The sequence below is a fragment of the Ammospiza nelsoni genome, chromosome 7, assembly GCF_027579445.1.
Source record: "Ammospiza nelsoni isolate bAmmNel1 chromosome 7, bAmmNel1.pri, whole genome shotgun sequence".
NCBI lineage: Eukaryota > Metazoa > Chordata > Aves > Passeriformes > Passerellidae > Ammospiza > Ammospiza nelsoni.
The window spans coordinates 35,895,708-35,916,299 of record NC_080639.1 but is presented as its reverse complement, the minus strand read 5'-3'; the positions used below and the strand labels follow the sequence as shown (position 1 = coordinate 35,916,299).

The 20,592-nt window shown below is 38.9% G+C and overlaps 1 protein-coding gene across 1 annotated transcript in view; it reads right to left on the bottom strand.

The window, feature by feature from the left end:
* The window catches only part of ARHGAP15 (Rho GTPase activating protein 15), a 323,268-nt gene that overhangs the window by 269,590 nt on the left and 33,086 nt on the right, over positions 1-20,592 (bottom strand). Inside the window, exons 3-5 of the mRNA XM_059476533.1 lie at positions 5,887-5,961; positions 2,767-2,828; positions 1,348-1,435 (exon numbers count right to left, since the gene is read on the bottom strand). Coding sequence (XP_059332516.1) covers positions 1,348-1,435; positions 2,767-2,828; positions 5,887-5,961 — 225 coding nt within the window. The remainder of the gene's footprint in view (positions 1-1,347; positions 1,436-2,766; positions 2,829-5,886; positions 5,962-20,592) is intronic.

Below are 20,592 nucleotides of genomic sequence, written 5' to 3'. Positions count from 1 at the left end.
ATAATATAAAAGTCAACTTTAAGGAAAACAGGTGATTCTGAAAAACAAATAAAATAAGCTTTTCTTTTTTCGGCTGCAGAGAAGTTGTATTTTCCAGCTGGACTAGCACAAACACGAGCAGAAAGTGCCAGATTTCACCCTTTATGTATTTGTATTGTTTCGTATCTTAGTTCTGGGGTTCTTTTTCTACAAAGCTCAAACAACGCGAGGCATGAAAAGGTGCTCTTCACGGCTGATTTTATGACAGGTGGCATTGATAGATCTAGGATTTCTAGAAGAATGGTCTGCATCACCTGCCACAGGAAAAATAACTTATTGTTTGTGACTCCTGCCACAGAGAGCACCTTTGCGGCCGCCCATCAAGCCAACGAGATTAGGCAGGTTCGATCAGGCCTTGAGAGCCTTTCACAACAGGGCTTTGTCAAACCCGTCCCTTCACTGCCCACAGTGTCACAGAGCCACCACATTTCCCTCCTGCTGCCCACGCTGAGGTTTGGCTGTGCCCAGCACCGGGGGGACGCGCGCCGCCACCGCTCGCGCAGGCGGAGCCGCCACGCGTCCCCACACGGAGATCAGTGGCCTTTCCTTGGGGCACAATAAAAAGGCACTGCAAATTTCACTTTGTAGTAACTACAGGCTACAGAAATTGCATTAGCTGCATTAGATGGAGTCGTAGAAATATTCAGGGAGGTTAGCGGGATATGGTGGATGTCACATTTATACCGCGATAAAAAATCACTTTGCTAACTTATAATGCTTTCTGCTTTGGTAACACCCTATATTAAGGTGCCGCTTATAAATAATTTATTATTATTTATTAATGTATAAACCACTTTATAGGATGGTAGATAACAACTTAAATTCATGTATTAAAGATGCACATGCATGGTTTAATACAATTTACGCCTCACAATATCCTTTGCAACAGATTCTCATCGCATCATCTGTTCAGCATTTATTACTAATGCATTTTATAACATACTTTATAATACATTATTTGAGGAAGTAGCTGCATTTAGTGATCATTTTCATAAATAAGAATAAAGCATTTATAAGTGGCACCTTAATTTAAAGTGTTACCTTCACATTACTGGGTAGTCACTCACCATTTGTCTCACTTTGCAATTACTCTCGAAATGCACCTCTTAATAAAGGACATGCTGTGTCCTATTTCTTCATACACACTACATCTGATTAAGAGTTTTTCAAGGCATTTTTCCTTCAGCTGCTTTCAAACCTTTGAAGTCGCCAGCTCAGTCTAAATTTGTCTTCTGTAAACACCAAACTTTTCAATATTGAAATAATAGTTGCCAGGAGACTGAGGATATTGGATGGTTGATTACCTACCAGGTTGGCCATGGCCGGCTGCTTGGACTCTTTGTAGAATTCCATTTTCCGAGGAGTAAGGACAATCCAGGAGGTGGACCAATTTTTCCTTACAAAGAATATTAAAAAAAAAAAAAAAAAACAAGGAGAAAGAAAAAAAAAGAAATCTGTGAGGCATTTCAAGCAGGAGGTAAAATCTTAATTATTAAAACATAATACATATTAATATATATATGTCAGAAACAAAAATGGTCTAAAGTCAACATTGTCGACAAACTTCCATCAACATTGATGGTATTGCACCACCCTAATTATACCCAAAATGTAACCTATCAAAGCTTGAAGGGCTTCTTTCTCCTCATTCACATTTTGAGGCCCATTTGTGTTTCTTTTTTGCCATGGTGTCAAATGAATACAGTGGGATTATTCACACATGCTCAGAGTTCACAAGAAGAGGACTCTGAAATAGCTGGTGCCCTTCTGGTACCTAATACTTAAAATAAAACTGAGAAGGAAAAATGTTGATCTGACTACACAGAGCTCAGTAACAGGTCTATTTTGAAAGGTCCCCAAATGCTGTCTCCTTTCCCCAAATTAAAAGTTTACATGAGTGCAAGGAAGATAAGAGAAATATCTCAGTAAGGTTTGAGTAACCATTAAATATCAGGAGTTCATGGTACAGGTCTAGAAAACTGACAAACTGCTGGGGCTAGGGAGAAGTGAAAATACACATGGACATGTGAAAGAATGACCCTTGATACAGAAAAATATAATATTCAACTCAGAGGAAAATGCTATGATATATGTCATCTACAACAGCTTTCAAACCACTACATAATCATAAATCTGACCTGATAAAAAGCTATTTTTAGAGCAACAGCTCAAGTTTAACTTTTGAATTCAGGGGTCATAACATCTGATATTTACAGGAAAGCTCATAAACCCACTATTGATCTGCCTCACATGGTAAATATAAGTTACCTATTGGTAAGCACCACTTCAGACCTTCATTATTTTTCTCTATTTTTTCTTTCCATTTAAAATGAGGTCTTGTATGTGCACAGAGGTGTAAGTTGTCAATCATACTATGTGCAGATTTAAACAAACTTTCTTATGAGTTGGACAGCCTGGATGAATATGGATTGCCAAGGAACTCAATGGTAATATACCTTGGAATATATCTTAAATCCAGCACCAATTTATACCAAATGACCCCAGTTATGGACAGAATGAGGCATCCACAGCTTCTCCAGGCAATGTGTGCCAGAGCCTCACCTCCCTCACAGGCAAGAATTTCTTCCTAATATCCCATCTCACCCTGCTCTCTGTCAATTTGAAGCCATTCCCCCCTGTCCTGTCATTCCAGGCCCTTGTCCAAAGTCCCTCTCCAGCTCTCTTGGATCCCCTGATCCAAGGCTCTGTCACACTCCTGTGTTATACCTTAATTTCTTGCCACCATCTGCTATTTTTGCTTTTAGAAGATATCCTTCCTTCGCCACTACCTGCAAGAAAGGAAAAAAAAAAGAAGGTCATAACCATATTATTTATTGAGCTGAATAAAACCACTTATTTGTGTGGGAGATCTTACCGCTAATTATTAGTTTATTCAACTACTACCCAAAATTAACCATAATAAAAACACAATAAAGTTTTATTTTACTTTATTTTATTCTGTTTATTTAGAATAAATTTATGTAAGTGTGGGCAAAGTTTCTAGCTAACAATAAAAGAGAATTTTAAATGCATTGCAGGTAAATTATGGTAAAATATCATTTTATATATTCTGTTTCATTACAGCACACTGAGGATTCTGTATGGGAATGTGACACTTGATTTTCAGGTTCCAACACTGTGATTGAGTTTTGGTGTATTAGAAGCAAGACCTAGGCTTGCTCTTTTGTTGTTTTTATTTTTTCATTTCAATTTGTGCTCCTACACCTCTCTGAACACCTTCCTTAAGCCAGACCCCCCCTTGCAGACCCTTGCCTCTCTGATCAGCTGAAATAACCCATTTTACAGCTGGATAGGGGTTATTCTTGTCTATGTAAATTTATATTTAAAATATAAATTTAAAAGCTAAACCCAAACAAAGCAAGACGACTGTTTTTCAGCCAAACCCAATGACCTTCCATCTCATCAGGTCTCATCAACTAAGGATGTCTCAACTGTGTCAGTAATGGGAAAAAGAAACAAAATTGTGATTAAGAGTGAGTCTGGTTTTGCTTTCAAACACTACTGAGCCAGTGCCCAACTTGGATATTAGAAACTCCACAAGGCCTTTGTAGTAAATTGCATCACAAGGCAATTTCATAACAATTCCAATAGAATTTTGCTGTCTGCAAAGCCATTAAATATCAATAAAACATGCTTTAAGAGGCGATATAAGGATTTTAAAATCAAACATGTCTGTTATTTTTGACTGTACAAAACAGCATTATTTTAACAGTGCAGTATGTTTCACCATTTCCTCAGATTTTGGCTGTGGTTGATATACAACCTGGAATGACACGTATACTGTGCAAATATCAGTTTGTACCTATGGAGAGGCCATGGACAGTGATTTAAGTGACATTCTCAAGCGGGTACAGGAGGATCAGTGTGAGCTTCATCTGTAATTTGTACTTATCTCATGTAAATTCTTGTCATGCATGTCATTACCACAGAAAACCCAGAGAGGAAGTGTGCAGGGATTATTGTGCAGAGTTATGTCACTATTTATCTAGTGATGGATGGGTGAACTAGCAGAGCTAAAATAAGGTTTAATCCCCATCTCCACCTACTTATTCATATTTCCCCCCCCCCCCCTCCCCTTACTTTACATTTTTGTTATTTTTCTTCCCCTTTTAATGCTTCTTTTTTGTGGTATCAAACTTCTGGTCATTGGCCAGGGCCAGAGATGCCAAACATCACATGAGAAAAGTTATTCTTTTTAATATTTCTATCCATCTGGAAACACAAACTGGGAGGACCATTGGCTAGCCATTCAAGCTGTTGACTGCTCCTCTGAATCAGAGCCCAAATCTCATGTTTGCAAAGTTTACCAACCACTTTCCCAAACTGCTATCTTAACCAATCCAGGACTAAAGGAAAATATAATTTTTCAACATCAGATCTGAACCACCTTTGTTTTCAATCTTGGGAAGTTAAAAACTGGATGTGCTTACGGATGAAAATGCTGCTCCTAAGTCATATTTCCCTTATAATTATCTTCAGCCAGGATATCAAATCCACTAACAAATATTTGGTGTATAAAATATCCTGACTTAAATTACATAGCTCAAATCCACCATTTGCTATAAATTAAATGGCTCAAAACTGAACAGTAAAAAAGCTACAAGAGCTGCAGTTAATGTGAGCCCTCTCAGCACTAAGAAAACTCATTTCACACACATTGCTTTAGTTGAATTAGTACAGGTGCTGTACTTAAAATTAGCATGGTCTCCTCTAATTGATAACGTGCAGTTTTCTCTGTAATTAATATCAAGGGCATGCATGGAATTATGAAAACTAACCCAAAGTCAAAGAAAAATATATCTAGCATGACCCCAATATTTTTATAATTTTTATTTGGGGCGCTGCATTCCCCTTGTTTAACATCTGTTAATATCCCCTTTTCTATGCTGCTTTTTTTCAAGAAAACACTTCTAGGACAGCTCAGGATCAACCTGCAATACTTCTGCAAATGGATGATATTGGATTGAAAAGAATTCCAAATATATCCTAATGATACATTCTGTTTCTGTCTCAATAAATATCATCATCTTTTGTTAAGCTGCTGCCCTTCCTGCACCTTTTCAACATGTGAAGGCTGATAAAATGACCCAAAATGACCTGAAGAACTAGCACAGAAATAGGAAAATGGAATAATTTTGTGGAGTTTGTGTTGATTTGTTTTTAAATTGTCTTTAGAAGAATAGTAAGATGAGAGTACATAGTGTAAATATTTGAGTTTCTAAATAAGAAATAAAAAGATTGTCATGGCTAATATTGCTAGAAACTGTAAGGAAACATAATTATCACAGTATCACATACAGGCTTTATAATTTTCTTGAGTAGAATTCAAACCATCTGAATGTACCTAATCCTGAAAAGTTTAAGTAACAGTACTGCCGATACCAAAATTTCTTTAATTAATCTCTATTTGCATATTCATTTTATTTTAGCAGAAAAACATCTGTTTCTCATTCCCCCTAGATTCTTCTAATGTCAAGAATTTATTGTTTTTAATTTCATTATAATATTTCTTATACAAACGAATAATAATATTAAAACACCTTAATAAGAGCAAAGGGAGAACAAAGACTTCATCACATTCCTTTATGCCAAATATCAGCACAGATGAAACCTCAGTCAAGAATTAAGAGCAAAGTCAAGCCATGTAAATGACTTTGCACCTTCTAAAATTATTCTTTTTATTGATTAATCGAAGTCCCTCACGTTCCTTAACATCTTGAGGCATCCAAATCCTCATTTATTCGTTCTTTAGTAAAGCAAGGGCAACATTTACATTATCAATAAACAACCAGAGTGATTTATCAGCTCCACAGAGCAATTCCTTACCGTGGCTTCCTGGTTGCTGATGATGTCTGCAATTGTCAAGTTGTGTTGGGAAAGATTTCTTCTGTGACGGTTTATCTGAAAAAGAAGAAGAAATATTTGCATTCAGACAGGATTCAGACACATGCAGGTAAAGGTGGACCAACACATTTAATTACAGGGCACACACAGTGTGCATTGGGTGGAGATCTGGGGTTTCCTTCTGGTGCTCCTCTGAGCCCTGGGTATTTAAAATGCACAGCTGATATACTCTGGTATAAAAATCTGGTATAAATGTGTTTCTTTGTGGCGTCACATTGGCAAATTTACCTCAAAATTAATAAACTGATAATAATAACCTAAATTATGGGGTTTTTTTCCTCATTAGGAACCTCAAAAATTATTTAACTGCTTAGGTGCTCTTAAACCCATTTTAGAGAAACAGGAAAGCTGCTGATTGTAACTTCAAGGCCACAAAAATCAAACTAATGATGAAACCAGAAAACAATTGGGCACAAGCACACAAAAATCCAGCAAGTTTAAACTGCTTTAAAGGCTGTTTCTAAAGTCTCCACGACTGAAAGGTTACAGCGATATTGGACTCTGACTTGACAATTGCTCCCAAATACTGAGTCCTTGATTTCCACCAATTCTCCCTTTTCTCTGAGGAACACAATGTAATCAACTGTGACTTAATTCTGAAAAATTATTGCTTTATACCAGAAACTATTAAAACAAAATAAAAGTTACTTTACAAATCAAGCATTTGGCAGAGCATTTTACTTCCTTGAAAATCTGCAACAAAGAACAGATCCCTCAAAAGTTTATGCAAGTATATGTGCATGTGTATATATATATATATATATTTATACACACAAAACTTTTACTGTTTAAATCCAGTATCAATCAAAAAATATATAATTATGAGCTGAGGTCCTGTAAAATTTAGTGATTATTTCCTCTTTTAGCTCAAGTCACAAAGCAAACAACAAAATATAGTCTCAACTAGTTTCCACTGTATTCATCATAATGCATTCTCTTTTTCCCTATTAGAAGAGAGTTAACCAAAAGTCATAATGTATTCTGTTTATATTCAAGTGTCTGAATATAGAAAATGTTCTTAATTAATCCAGAGGGCCAGGCTCAGAAAACAGTTAAACATATTATGATCCCATATTTTTTCTCCACACATTGCTTTCATGTTTATTTGTAAGCACTAAGGTTTTTAAGCCTTGAAATCTATATCCTAGATATTGCTCTACTCTCCTAGTCAGAGCTAATGAGCTTAATGAATTACCAGTTCTAAATTTAATACAAACATTTCAAAGAAAGAGATAAAACATCCTTCACAATTCAAAAGTTTCTCTGACCTATTTATGAAGAATATCACTTAACAATTTCATTAAGGGTGAGTAACAGCTGGTGACATGGCTGTGTCCTAAAGTGTTTTTCTCTCTTAATATTCTGCATCTTAAGCAATCGAGCTTTCATAAGAAATACTTTAGTTAGTGGCAGTCCCTCCTTTGGGGAGAAAAAAAATGTCAGACCACATTTTCTGTATTTTGCAATCTTGTTTTCAGGAGTGTCATGTTCCTGTTTTATTAGCATGTAGGGTAAACAAGAATGATTTGCTGATGCTATTGAGAGAACTTCTAAGATTACAGTCCTTCTATTTAGATTTTGGATGGAGCTTAATATTAATGCAGGCAGAAGCTTGTATATAAATTCAAAATAAATTAATTCCATTTATCTTTTTCTTTATCTTTACTGTTAGACAGCTCTGAAGGTTCTATAGTGCCTGAGACATATAGCTAAACTATTCAGGTCTAGATCACAGGAACTCTTTCTAACCCAGATCCCCCACATCCCTAATTATTCCTTAACACACAACAGAGCGCATTGCCCAGCTATGGCTTCTCAAATATATTCTCCACTCATCCAAATTAAATAACAAGGCACACCACCACCCCACAGTGCCTGCTTCAGCATTCAGCTGCTCTCCCCAGGAGCCCCACGTGGCTGTTGGGGGCCCTGAGTGCAGTTTTGTGAAGTGTGGAGCACCGAGCTGAGCTCTCGGCCGCGCTCCGGCTCAGCGATCAGAGCATTTGCAAAGGAAACGCTCGCGTTTGATACTCGCTGAAAAAGGATTTATCCAGAGCCCTAAATCCATCCACAACAGAGGGAAGAAATGAGTAAAAAGTCCTATTTTTGTAGGCCTAGTAAATTATTGGGGTGGTATAATTAAAGGACATTATTCAAGACTTCTAGGAAATACGAAGCAACTAAGGAAAATAAAATTCCAGGTGTGGATGGTACTATGTCCTTTAAGAAACCTCTTTGTGTATGCAAAGAAGAAATGTTAGGGAAAACTGCATGAAGGCAAGGAAAAGAGTAAACCTCTTACACAATTATTTAATTGATACTTTGCTAAAAAGGTGATTCTTTTTGGTAGCCCACTAATGGGCAATCTCATGCAAAGAAAGCCCCGAAGCTCCAAAGTCTGAACATAGTGACAATTATACAACCAAAATCCACAATTATGTAAGCCAAGGTCCAGCTCTTCTGGAAAAGGACTCCAAATATTTTGCTCACAAGTGGAATTAATGGAAACTTTAATAAATTTCTTATTGTTTTCTACCAATCTTTTGGTTTAGAAATAGAACTTCAAAGAAAATTAATCAAAACAACTTGAAAGAAAGAAACAGTATCATCACAGGAACTATATTCTTTTAGACTGATTTGAAAAAATTCCAGCAGAGCTGATAAAAATTTGGTCTTAAATGTATTTTACAAATACCAGTGAATGGGTCAGTTACATCACTTCCCTTAAGATAAATCCAGCTGAAAGTTAAAATGTTCTGAGCAGAACCTGGGTGATAGCAGTCAAGATGGCCATGTTTCAATATACTCACAATTTTCAAAGAAGTACCAAAATATTCAAAGGGAGGTGTAGGCTCTGTTATTTTCATTCTTTCATTCAGCTTTTAATAGATGGACCACAAAGGAGAGAGGTTTAGATTTTTTTTTCCCCTCCATAGCTCCATTTAATTACCCTAATAAACTCAAGGAAAACCTAAATAATATCTGTCACAAGTCCTCTACCTCACCTCCCAGGGCACGATGAAAGGCAGAGATTTACAGGAGAAGTTCGTGAGATCCCTTTTTGGGAAAGGCAGCTTATCAGCAGTTTTCTGATTTGATGAACATTCTTCAGTCAGCAACAATGTCACCTGCAGCACTAAAAATCCACTCTGCGAGCGCTTCCAAGTCTGTGGGCAAGTCTGGTTTTGTTAAATTCAGCCTGAGCTGCCCCCCCTTCCCTTAGCTAAAGGGGATCCATCTCCTACCAGAGTTATTTCAGCATCCAAGCACTAATCCGTCATCATCCTCCCCACAAAGGCAAAGCCTCCTCTCCGTGTGCCTGGTACCCCGGTGCGAAGGGACAACCATCTGACAGCTGCTGTTTGAACAGGGAGGTAAAACACAGGAACTTGATGTTTCATTTAATTTCTCCCTGTGTTCCCGTTTGTTCTTTCAATTCTCCCTCTTTTTTCTGGGGATTCATCATGGCTAAGTCAGCACTACTCTCTTCACACAGTGTGGCATTGATTTAAAAAGGATCTTGGAGGATCCATTTGTTTTTTATTTCCCATTACAGGCATATTTCTAACCTAATTCATCTCGTCTATGAGAAGCAGCAGACTTCTTTTTGATTTCCACCAAACCTAACAAAACCAACCAGCATTACTCAAAATGCTGCTCCAGTGCAAAGCACAGACAATTAATTATTTCCTGAAATGTCATTCTGAATTCACTTGTATCCCTAAGTAATTAAGATAATTGTATGACCTTTCTAGGTGGCTTTCAAGATTGTCAAGTAAGTTATTCACCACAGATTATTTATCCACAAACACCACCTACAAGTAGCCTGGGAAAAACCATGGTTTTCTCAAACAAGCAGCACCTGGTCCAACAGAGCTCAGCTTTGGATGGGAAACTGGCATCTACCTGCTGTTTTCTCCATCATTCACAGTATTGCTCTGCCAAGGAGATGGTTCTCATGGAGGGTTTGATAGATTTCTACCAAAACCCTTTCAAATGCTGTTCATGCTCTGACCTTTCTTTTCAGGGCTCTAGCTGTTGTTTTGTTTCATCCTGCCGACACTGCAACCATGTATGTGGAGATTCCTTTATAAATAACCAAAAAAAGAGAGAAATCCCCTACTGTTGAGCCCTACTGCTGCCTGATGCTCTGCTCTGGACCCCATCCAGCAAAGCACTCTGCAGTGGTCTTAAGTGTTTTTCTGGATCAGGGCCAGAACACTCCATTCTTTACAGGATCGAACTTACTGGTGGCAGCTTGAAAGTTTTGCAATAAAAGTACAAACTGGTCACATAAACTTTTGCGGAAACCATTCCCTGAACAGAGAAGGAGGGGTGACACCTGATTTAGTGATGTCTGTGGTCATTTCATTCCCAGTCACTCCCAAACTGCAGTGACAGCTCATAATCGCTTAGATAAAGGAACTTAACAGAAATGTATTGTAGCATTTCTTAATGGCCACATCCCTTGAAAGACACCTATGGAATGGCAATGGCAAGGAGAATCCTGTAACATTTCACTCACTGCCATGCTCAAAGTGACTTGTTTTCAAGATCCAATCTTGAGCAGTATGGCAGGTCCATCGTTATCTACAGAAATTATTTGGAAAGAGCTGAGCTATGATATGATTCCATGTCAGCTGTGAAAGGCACCGAGGAAATCCCACAGGCCTCCCCACTCAGAGATGCCCCTTTGTCATTTTCAAGGGCATTTCATGACACAAAAATTGGGAAAGCCTTCAAAGTGACAGAGGGCAGGGTTAGATTATAGGTCAGGAAGAAATCCTTCCCTCACCCAAGGGAGTGAGGTCCTGGCACAGGGTGCCCAGAGAAGCTGTGGCCGCCCCATCTCTGCAAGCATCCAAGGCCAGACTGGATGGGGCTTGGCGCAACCCGGGATAGTGGAAGGTGTCCCTGCCCATGGCAGGGGGTGGCACTGGATGGCATATAAGCCACACATTATTCTATTACTCTATTCATTTCAGTTCAGCAGATAAGGATTTTTTCACCATTTTCAAGGAGTAGAGGATGCCAAGAAACAGCAGGAACTCTCCCATTTTCCCCCACACACTGATGCAGATGCTCCCAGTGCATTTGAGCTGTGCCATCTCTCAGCAGAAGACCCCTTCCAACCCTGGGGAAAGCTCCATGTCCCAGTGGGCTCCCTGTCCACAGCCACTGGCACTCCTGCCTTGCTCTGGAGCCCTCCTAACACCATCCTCCTGAAGATCACATTAGAACCACTTGGTTTATGTTTTCTTTTCCCCCTTCCTTGTCTCAAAGAGGTTTCTTCAGGAAAAAAGGTAATGAGACTAAAGGCAGTATAACATGATATTAGGTCTCCATGCCTTTTTTGCAAGGCTTGCAGGAGAGAGAGACACAAAATGCAGTTTCAGTCCCCCACCAGCCCAGATTTGCTCCTCACCCTCCATCCCCAGGCTCCTAAAAACTCATTACTGCGCAGGTGACTGAATGCCTTGCTCAGGAATAGGAACTTGCATGGATGGAGCTTTTGTGCGCTGGCTACAGACCAGATAATCTCTCCATGCATCATTTAATAGGAAAACCACTTCACGGTCCTCACAGGCCTACGTTACATATGACATACCCTCAGCAGAGTCTGCAGCCTGGAATCAGCAGGGGGAAGAGGAAAAGCAGCAAGCAGGACTGCGCTGCCTTCGTCCTGCGCGCCTCCCTTTGAGCACACTGCCCTCTACACTCAGCTCACTTCTCCAGAGCCTCTGAAAATAATGATAATGGCTTTGCTTCCCTTGACCTCTTGCTCCCTTATAAATCAGAATCCGATAGACCTTTCCCACAGTGCAGGGGTCCTCCTTTGTATCCGAGCCTGTGAAGGTGGGTATTTTTTATCGAGGCAATATAACCACGTGGGCGTGCTGCTCCCTGGCTTCAGGACTCGCTGTAGACAAGCACCACGGTGCCTCTGCTGGGGGAGGATCTCCATTTATCTTCATTCATGAAAGAAGAGCAAAATAACTACTCGGATCCTAGTTTAAATTTCAGCCCAGTGTTAAGATGAGCTCATTCACTGTGATCAGAGAATCATTAATCACGAGTTTGATTACAAAGCAGAGCCTGTTTGAAACTATGTCGCCTTCTTTCCCCAAATTATTGGAGGGGTGTTTTAAATTTGAGGTATCCAGTTTGGGCTAATATTTTCAGTCCAAGAATTAGCCTTCCCTGGTACTTCTCTCCATTAATGGCTTGCTGTTTCCCAGGAGCAGATTTTTCCCTAGAGTGGGAGCCCTTTTGTTCCTCTCTAGTCACTCAAATGGCCTTTGAAATTTGTCCAATTGATCCTTGCTTTGAGGGAGTCCCAGCTGATGCAGTTGGCTTCATTTTTAGCATTTTCAGGAGTAGGAGAAGTGCCAAAAGCCGATGTAGAAGAAGAGACAGCTACAAAAGGTTCTTACCACCCATATGTGTTCAAGAAATCCTAGGGCTGCTCTAAATTTGACTGTGGGTCACTCGGATTCGTGTACCTGGGGATCCAACCATCACAAAGGAACCAACAGCTGTGCTGCCTCTAATCCGCAGGATTTCCAGCTGGAAATCAAACTGGAACCCGGTCTCTAAGCTTCAATATGCTTTAATTGCATTAAATAAAATCCCCATCGATTCCAGCAAAGAACATTAAAAGTGGGACTTCTGATATATTTCTATTTGCCTTTTCTGTTACAGCCTGTAATATGCAACAAAATGCAGCAACACTGTGACAGCATTCATCCAGCCATAAATAAAATGGTATATTATGAAATCTAATATATTGATAAGATTTCTATTCTGGTTTTTCTATTCATCACACGGCCATTACTTTTGGTTCACTCTGATATTTTAATATATTTATCTAAACTATTGCAGCTGATTTGGTAAAATTACAGATGAGTAGTGCAGCAATGGTAGAGAAAATATAGAGTAAAAACAACAGGAATAAAAATGCAATAACTATCAGAGCTTCACTGTTCTTTGCCTCTGACATCTATGTCTGCAAAACTGCTCTTTGATGTTATGGCTCTAAAAGGTAAAAATCAAAGTTAATACAGACATAGAGTAATGACAGATTATCTTTTCATGTTCCCTCTGGATCTTAGAAAAATAAAGACAATAAATGTGAGAACTCAGCTGTGACAGCAAACTGTGTCAGCAACTATGACCTGAAATTGCACCCCAGAACTGTAGTCTCAGGGTAAAAGGAAAGCAAAAAAAAATATCATTAAAACTTACTAAGTAAATGTGCAAAAACATCTACAAGAATTGCCTTTACAAAATCACATCCAGCACATACATTACGATGAAAATGCTCTGAAAAGCTCTCTCCTGAAAGGACTGTCTTACAGAAAAGCGTAATTAACATTGATGTCACACTCCTGCAAGTCATCCATTGCTGCTTGCCATATAAATACCCTTGTAGAAAATAATATTAATATTCCTAGACAAATGCTCACTCCTCTCTAGTGGACCCACACTAGCACATCGCTTTATCCTGCCTACCTAATTCCTTCTCTCAGATTTAAACAAGCCAAAAACTCACCTTATGCTACTGCAGAAGCAATTTTTATTTTTGAAGGTTAATCCAACTCAGCAGGATTTAGGGATGGCACTTTTGCTTGGTCGTAGGCATGTTGGCTCAGGCCAGACAGCTGTTTGGACATTCTCCACTGGGAATCTTGCCCTCAACACCCACAGTTGATGCACATACATGGTCTACTGGCTGCCTACTTCCATGCCCATCTGTTCAGATGGCATGGTGCCCACTCACAAGTTCGCTGGATCCTTGCCCTTAGTGTGTAGATGCCAGGCAATGATGGGCTTAGATGGGCAGCCTGCAAAATACTGAAAGTGATCATTTTTTTCCTCTAGGAAGTCCTTCCTCTGCAATAGCACTGAAGCATGGGTACCACATGCTACCCTACACTTAATAACACCTGTGGACATATATGTGCCAGGAATGGAAAGGGAGGGGGGAGACGTGCTTGGGGGGGGGGGGGGAAATATAAAGTGGAATGATACAAAAAATTTGCAAGGATTCCTGTGTAGGAATAGACTCTCCATTGCCCATGGCAGTGGAGGGACACTCAGGGTAACTGGGAACAAAGTGGCCCAAGCATCAGAGCAGCACAGCCATGGCCACACTGGCCAGAACACAACCTGGTTTACCCTGATTCCCACTTCTGATACCCAATTTCCCTTACACCTACCTTGATTACTGCACACCATTCACTATACATTCAAAGTGTATAAAAATCAAAACCAAATCACACCAAAACCAGTGTGATCTAAACCCAGACCTGTCTAAACTTCAACACACATTCCATATACACCACACAGCACAAAATATTCCATGGAAAGCCATGGCATCAGTGAAGGTAGATAGGAAATAAGTAATTTTAACAAAAGTCCATTTTAACTTGTGTCATTGCCCTTTAAAACAGTAACTGACAAAACTGTACTTGGTAACAAAAGATAATTTCAGATAATTTAGTAGATAAGGAAAGTTTCTCTTTTTTTCCCCCAAGTCCAAAAATCAACCTCATTAGCTATATTAGGACAAAGCAGCAAATTAAATTATTGTTTTCTTCCCTAGTTCAATTAGCAGCAAATCAACATACAGCAATAATTTTATTGCTCAAAATAAGCTACTTAAAAAATTAATACTTTGTTTATTATTCCAAAAATATATATTTTATTTACATTTTAATTGAAATTATTTGAACTTTGTGCCTGTAAATCCCAAGGTATCCACAGACCATCCATTCTTTAGTTGTTCTTCATACATTGTGTGGGAGTCTTTAGAAAAGTCAGAGAGACTGCTCTTTGATTAGATGAACTAAACCTTTAGAAGAAGGAGGGAGGAGGAAATCAAAGAGTGCTCAAGCAGAGAGCATTTCCAGTGTAGTCTTTCAGGAATCCTTCTTCCTACCAACACTGTGGTGACCAAACTATCAGTCTTACAAACATGCATGGCAAAATTAAGAAACTGAATTGCAAATACCCATGAAACACATGGATCAAATTATTGATTAAGTTGATAAAATTATTCCAACAAGTGGGGTTTTTTTTCCTCTTTTTTCTTCCCCTTTCCCCTCTCTGAGTGCACCCCAACAAAACTCCAACAATTTCGGGCGCGTGCGATCAGGCTGGAAAGAGAGATAAATCTGCAAGGCTGGATCTGCAGCCTGGCTCAGGGCTCTCGTGGAGTCAGCAGTGTGCTGTGCTTGGAGGCACATTTAAGCTGTGTCTAACTTAGTGTTTACTCTGGGGTGACTGGATTTGAGCGCGCTGTCCCTGCCCCAGAGAACTGTTTGCTTTGTGGAGACATCAGTCTTGTCTTTGAGCACGCTCCGCCGAGCCGCTCATGTGTGGCTGCTTGATCTGTTTGGGTCTGGACATATTGTCAAACCCTCGTGTCCAAGTTCCACGGGAGCGGTGCCGAAAAAGTCCTGGCTCCAGAGTGAAAAATCAGATTTATACAGAACGCAAGCCAAAATAGTCGCTATGAACATCCGGTGACAAAAATCAAAGAATCGGAATAAAAAGTGGTTTGCTCTGACTCTCGAGCTCAGTTCAACTTCTTTAATCTGAAGGGAAAAGAAACCACCAAGACCACCTCCTTTCTAGTTTTCAGGCTCTTGATTTCCAGGCAAAGCAGAGGTGAAACGTTGCCTTTTACAATGGAAAGTCCTTTGTTTTCCTCAGTGCAGAAATTCTCACAAAGAACCTTTTTGTGTGATTGAAAGGAGTATCTTCTAACACAGGTCATGGCTGACAACCCCATAGCTAAATCTTATTAAAAACTGTTCAGAGACCAAAATTAGAGACTGTAATACAGAACCGCTTGGATACCTGTCAGATTGATAATATCTAGATGACCATCTAACTTGCCACCTGCTCTCCCTTTCCTTTGCACTAATAACCTGAATAAGCTTGTGAATACTTTTTCCCCAGTCCTGTTGGCTCATATTAGTCTTTCATAACATCAAGACCTGCAATCTCTTAAAAAAGTCAGTTCTGCTTATTAGCATTGTTCAGAGGAGCAAATTACAGATTGCAGCACAAGAAAGAATGAAGCAAAGTTTTCAAATAGATTTTCCCAGGTGCCATTATAAACATTAACACGAAAGAAAGAGTAATCAAGATAATAACTGATCCTACTTCAAGTAGCTTTTTAAGCAAATGACTAATTTTGCAAAGGTCAATTAGCAGTATGACTCCTTCCTATTAGATTTGACACCACAATATTCAGCTAGGAAAAGAATGAAAATATTTTAAAGCCAAACTTTTCTCCCCTCTTCCTTGGAGATTTCTCAGTTTTATATTTAATCACAATCTTGCAGCAAACCAGGTAGGACAGCAGTGATTGCTAGTGCTGTTACCCAGCTCAGGGATTCTCCACTTACAATTTGCCTTCATTTCACACAAAATTAATATCCTAGCATTTTTACCACAACCTGCTGACACAGTAAAACTATGATAATGTAAAGGTTAGGGCTTGGTTGGGGGTTTTTCAAATACCAAAGTTAGTTCTTCAAATTTGTATCAGACTTCAGGATTCACGATGAGATTCTTTGTTATGCTCATTCCAAAAAAATAAAAAGTAAAAAAAGCGCAATCTATTTGTGTCTTGGCAAAATTAGAACTACAATTGCAAAACTCTATTCTTCATATTGCTTAAGTGCTATTTCATGATTTGACCTTCAGAGACATAGAAACATTTCAAAAAATCTATTCCCCAAGTTGGGCCATGTCCTGAAGAGAACACTGGGGACAGGGAATATTCCTGATCCAAGCAAACTGAACCTCCTGGTATTACTCCTGTGCCATCACACTGACAGCAAACCACATAATGCTAACACAGCAGATAAAGAAAGAAAGAAATGGAATTATCCTGTTTGAAACTTCTGAAGTGTCTAGACAGACTGAAAATTGCCCCTGATTTGATTTTCCTAATTCTGTTCTGATAGGAAAAGTTATCTATTTTTCAATTCAGCAATACAAAGATCATCCACTACCATCCAAGATGTGGGCAGTGTATAAAGGCAGCATTTACCCCAGATAAATAATTTACCCTATTAAAAACCCCAAAATTACACATCAGTATAATTCATTTAAAAACCCCAAACAACCAACCAGCAACTCAAGAAAACAAATGAACCAAACATTGTTAGAAGTTTTGGTGGCACACAAAAACAGGACTTTAACTGCATATTTCAGTGCATATGTTGTACATACCACACTCTCAGCAAAGTCACAAATATACATTGTGTAATGAAAGGAAAAAGGTTTTGATTTATCACTTCTGTGCTTGGTTTCTTTCTCTTCCAGCCCCAGCTCAACAAAGGCTTTCAAACAGCACCTGCCACCAGATCGCTTTGCTTTTCCACCCCATGACATGGATGAGGAATCAAGATGGCACCACTTATGAAAATGTTTATATAAATATTTTATCCAAACTGTGCTGGACTTAGCATATGCTATTCCTCTCTGATATCTCCCTGGAAGGGACACAGTTCTTGGTTGAAGGCATGAAAACACAATGAATTTACCAATTCTCTTGGTAGTTTCCCACCAGTCTTTTGCAAAATGTGCTGTAATTCTCATTTTATTTTGGGGGGGTTCCAACTTCCTGACATTTCATCTTGTATACCCATTTCCCACTACATTAAAGAACTCCGGTGCCCAATGTTGTCCCATAATGTAGGAAAGAGAGAAATAATTTGCCTTTCAATTTCTTTCAATAATTTAAACATGCAGAGGTCTGTAGGTCCTTCATTGTCAAGAAAATTTTCCTAACCTCACTTTTTTTTTTTTTGCTTTGCCTCTTCCTCACATAATCTTAATTATTTTAGAATCACTATTCTGATTTTCTACACATCAATGCCACTGAGAGATATGAGCATTTGCCATACCCCTGCTTCATTTTCACTCACAATGGTCAGCTCAAACTTCTTGACCCCAAAACGCCCACAAAAGCTACATTTTACAGCAAAATCTCAGAACACTGTTCCTAATTCTGGGAGCAGCAGGGCCTGTTTCTCATATATACATACATTTGGATAAATTAAAATGCACTTTCAGCCATTAAGCCATCCAGATCACTCTCCACGATTGCCTTTACCCAGACCTATTTGCCACTCCATCAATCTTTGCTTTATTTTCAAATGTTATTAGAACTGTTCTATTTACTTCCATATCATGGATAAAAAGAGTGATTAGTGTCAAGCTTAATACTAGTCCCTGGAGAACAACTCTGAAAATTCACCCAGTTGATGATGATTCCCCAGGGACTACTTTCCAAAACGTGTAAATTAATCAGTTCTTAATCCATTTAATATGTGCTTCACTGATACAGCACATAACTAATATTTAATCAGAATGTCACGTACTATTAAGTCGAGTGACTTAAAAACTTTCACTGCACAAGTATGGCTCCTTTTCCAACCAGACTTACATCAAAAATTAATCCATTTGGTTGCATTTTTAAAATTTGTTATTTGTTCACTTATTATGATTGACACCAATGATATTCCTATTTTTTAATTAAACCCTGGAACACTTTTCCATTAATTGACCCAATACTCTTATAGGATAATTTCACTGTAAAATTTTCCAAGTCATGCCATTTTCCCTTTCTGAACACTGGCATAATGATTGCCCCTTTTTTAAAACTTTGTAATTTCCATGACAACTAAATATTTGCAATTTAAATGAACAGACCCAGACCACCTCAGAAAAATCCACAAGGTTGTAGTAAGACATTTATTTAGGTTTCCTAAATTTTGCCAGATATTGCTAATTTCCACTGAAATTAGCATTCAACAGGCTTTCAGTCATTAATAGGATAGAAAGTTCATCATCACTTTCTCATAATCAAGCCATGTGATTTTAGGAAAACACCGAACAAACCACAAATTCAAAACCCCACAAATACTTATTAATTTTTCTATTCTTTTCTGCATCACTGTAATAAGCCTCATCATGTTAGCAGTGAGCCTGTAACAGCACAGACATAAGCTCTTAAAAATAGAGATAAAACAAGCGTGTTGAAATTATTCCTGGGCACAGAGTTCAGAACTTAAAGAATTTGGAAATCTTCAGGACACAGAGAATGCCTCCCTTTAGTGCAGCACTGCAGGGCTTGCAGGATTCCCCTCAGGGTACAACATCTGGAGTGAAGTTGGTGGTAGGGAAGGTTTTATACACATTTTAACATTTAGCTGCTTTCCACTGTGTAAAGGACCTGTCTTTGCCTGTAACAAGTGCCATCACAAAAAAAACCAGTCAATTAGCCAATACACCTCACTTTGTCACTGTCTAGATTCAGTGACTATAGATTTATAAACTGCTGAATGCACAGTACACCAGATTGACAGAACAAAACTATCTGGACTCTACTGCAAAATCAACTTCATTATTTAGCATGTGGAAGGTGCCTTTTATACAATCACCTCTTTTTCTGTGAGGAAAGTTGCTAAATCAAAAATGGGATATTTTCTGTCACTTATACAGGTGCACATACAAGCAGGAAGGCAGAAGCAGGCTGGTGCACTGTGACAGGCTGATTTTTTAAACACCTTGCAGGTTTAAGCATGTGTGTGGTTACAGTGGAGCATAAGGGAAGATAAATCCACCTAAATTATAATTCCTTCAGTCATTTATTACACATTGCCATAGAAACAAATTCACAAACTATTTTCCATGTGGCTCTAAAAGTATCAAAATTCATCTTAAAATGTTCTACTATCAGTATACAAAGGGCCATTCGCTTCCCAGCTCAAATACCCAAAATACTGTAAATGGAGTCTGACCTAAATAAATGCTACTCCAGACCTGAAGATCATCAGATCCATTACACAAAGCCATTCAGGCACAGACAGAGTGGTGGTTGCAAATGTTCAGATAAATTAGCATAAAGGCACATGTATCTCTAATAGGTTAATAAGTACAACCAGTGGGAAGTGAAAATGGTCGTTTGCCTATAGACTACTGTGAGAGTTCATCATTTATGGGGGAAACACACAGAAATGTGCAAAAGCGATTTTTCTTCCCTCCCGCAAAACACCATTATTTTAATAATTATTGAAAGATTAGGAGGTAGCCAAATGGTTTGCACGGAATTTTCTTCAAATGGTTTGGATCTGCTTTGCAAGGGATATTTTTGTGAGTCCAACACCCCCTGTTTTGTAGGTCACACGGATATCCACAGACGGCGGATACTGAAGGCGCTTGTCCTTCAGCCTTCTGCCTCACCACATGATTGAGCATCCATATACCTTACAACCATACACCCTGTCGAGTGTTATTCTCTTACATATCACAATTTACCTCGCTTCCTCCACTCAAACATGCAACCAAGCTGAGCAACAAGCTGCTTCAGCTGCCATGTCATTTCAGTTTTTACACATCTTCTCTTTTTTATGTGTGCTCTACATCTCCGTGATGTCTCATCTCCCCGTTCCACTGCCATAGGCTACGAGTCAGGAACAAAGCTCAGGCTCAATGTCAAACAGAGTGAAAATGGGAAAATATCATAGAAGGGAAAATTAATGGGCACAAACACAGCTCTGAAACTTCCATCCTTGTGGGCTTTGCTACGTCCCATCATTTCTT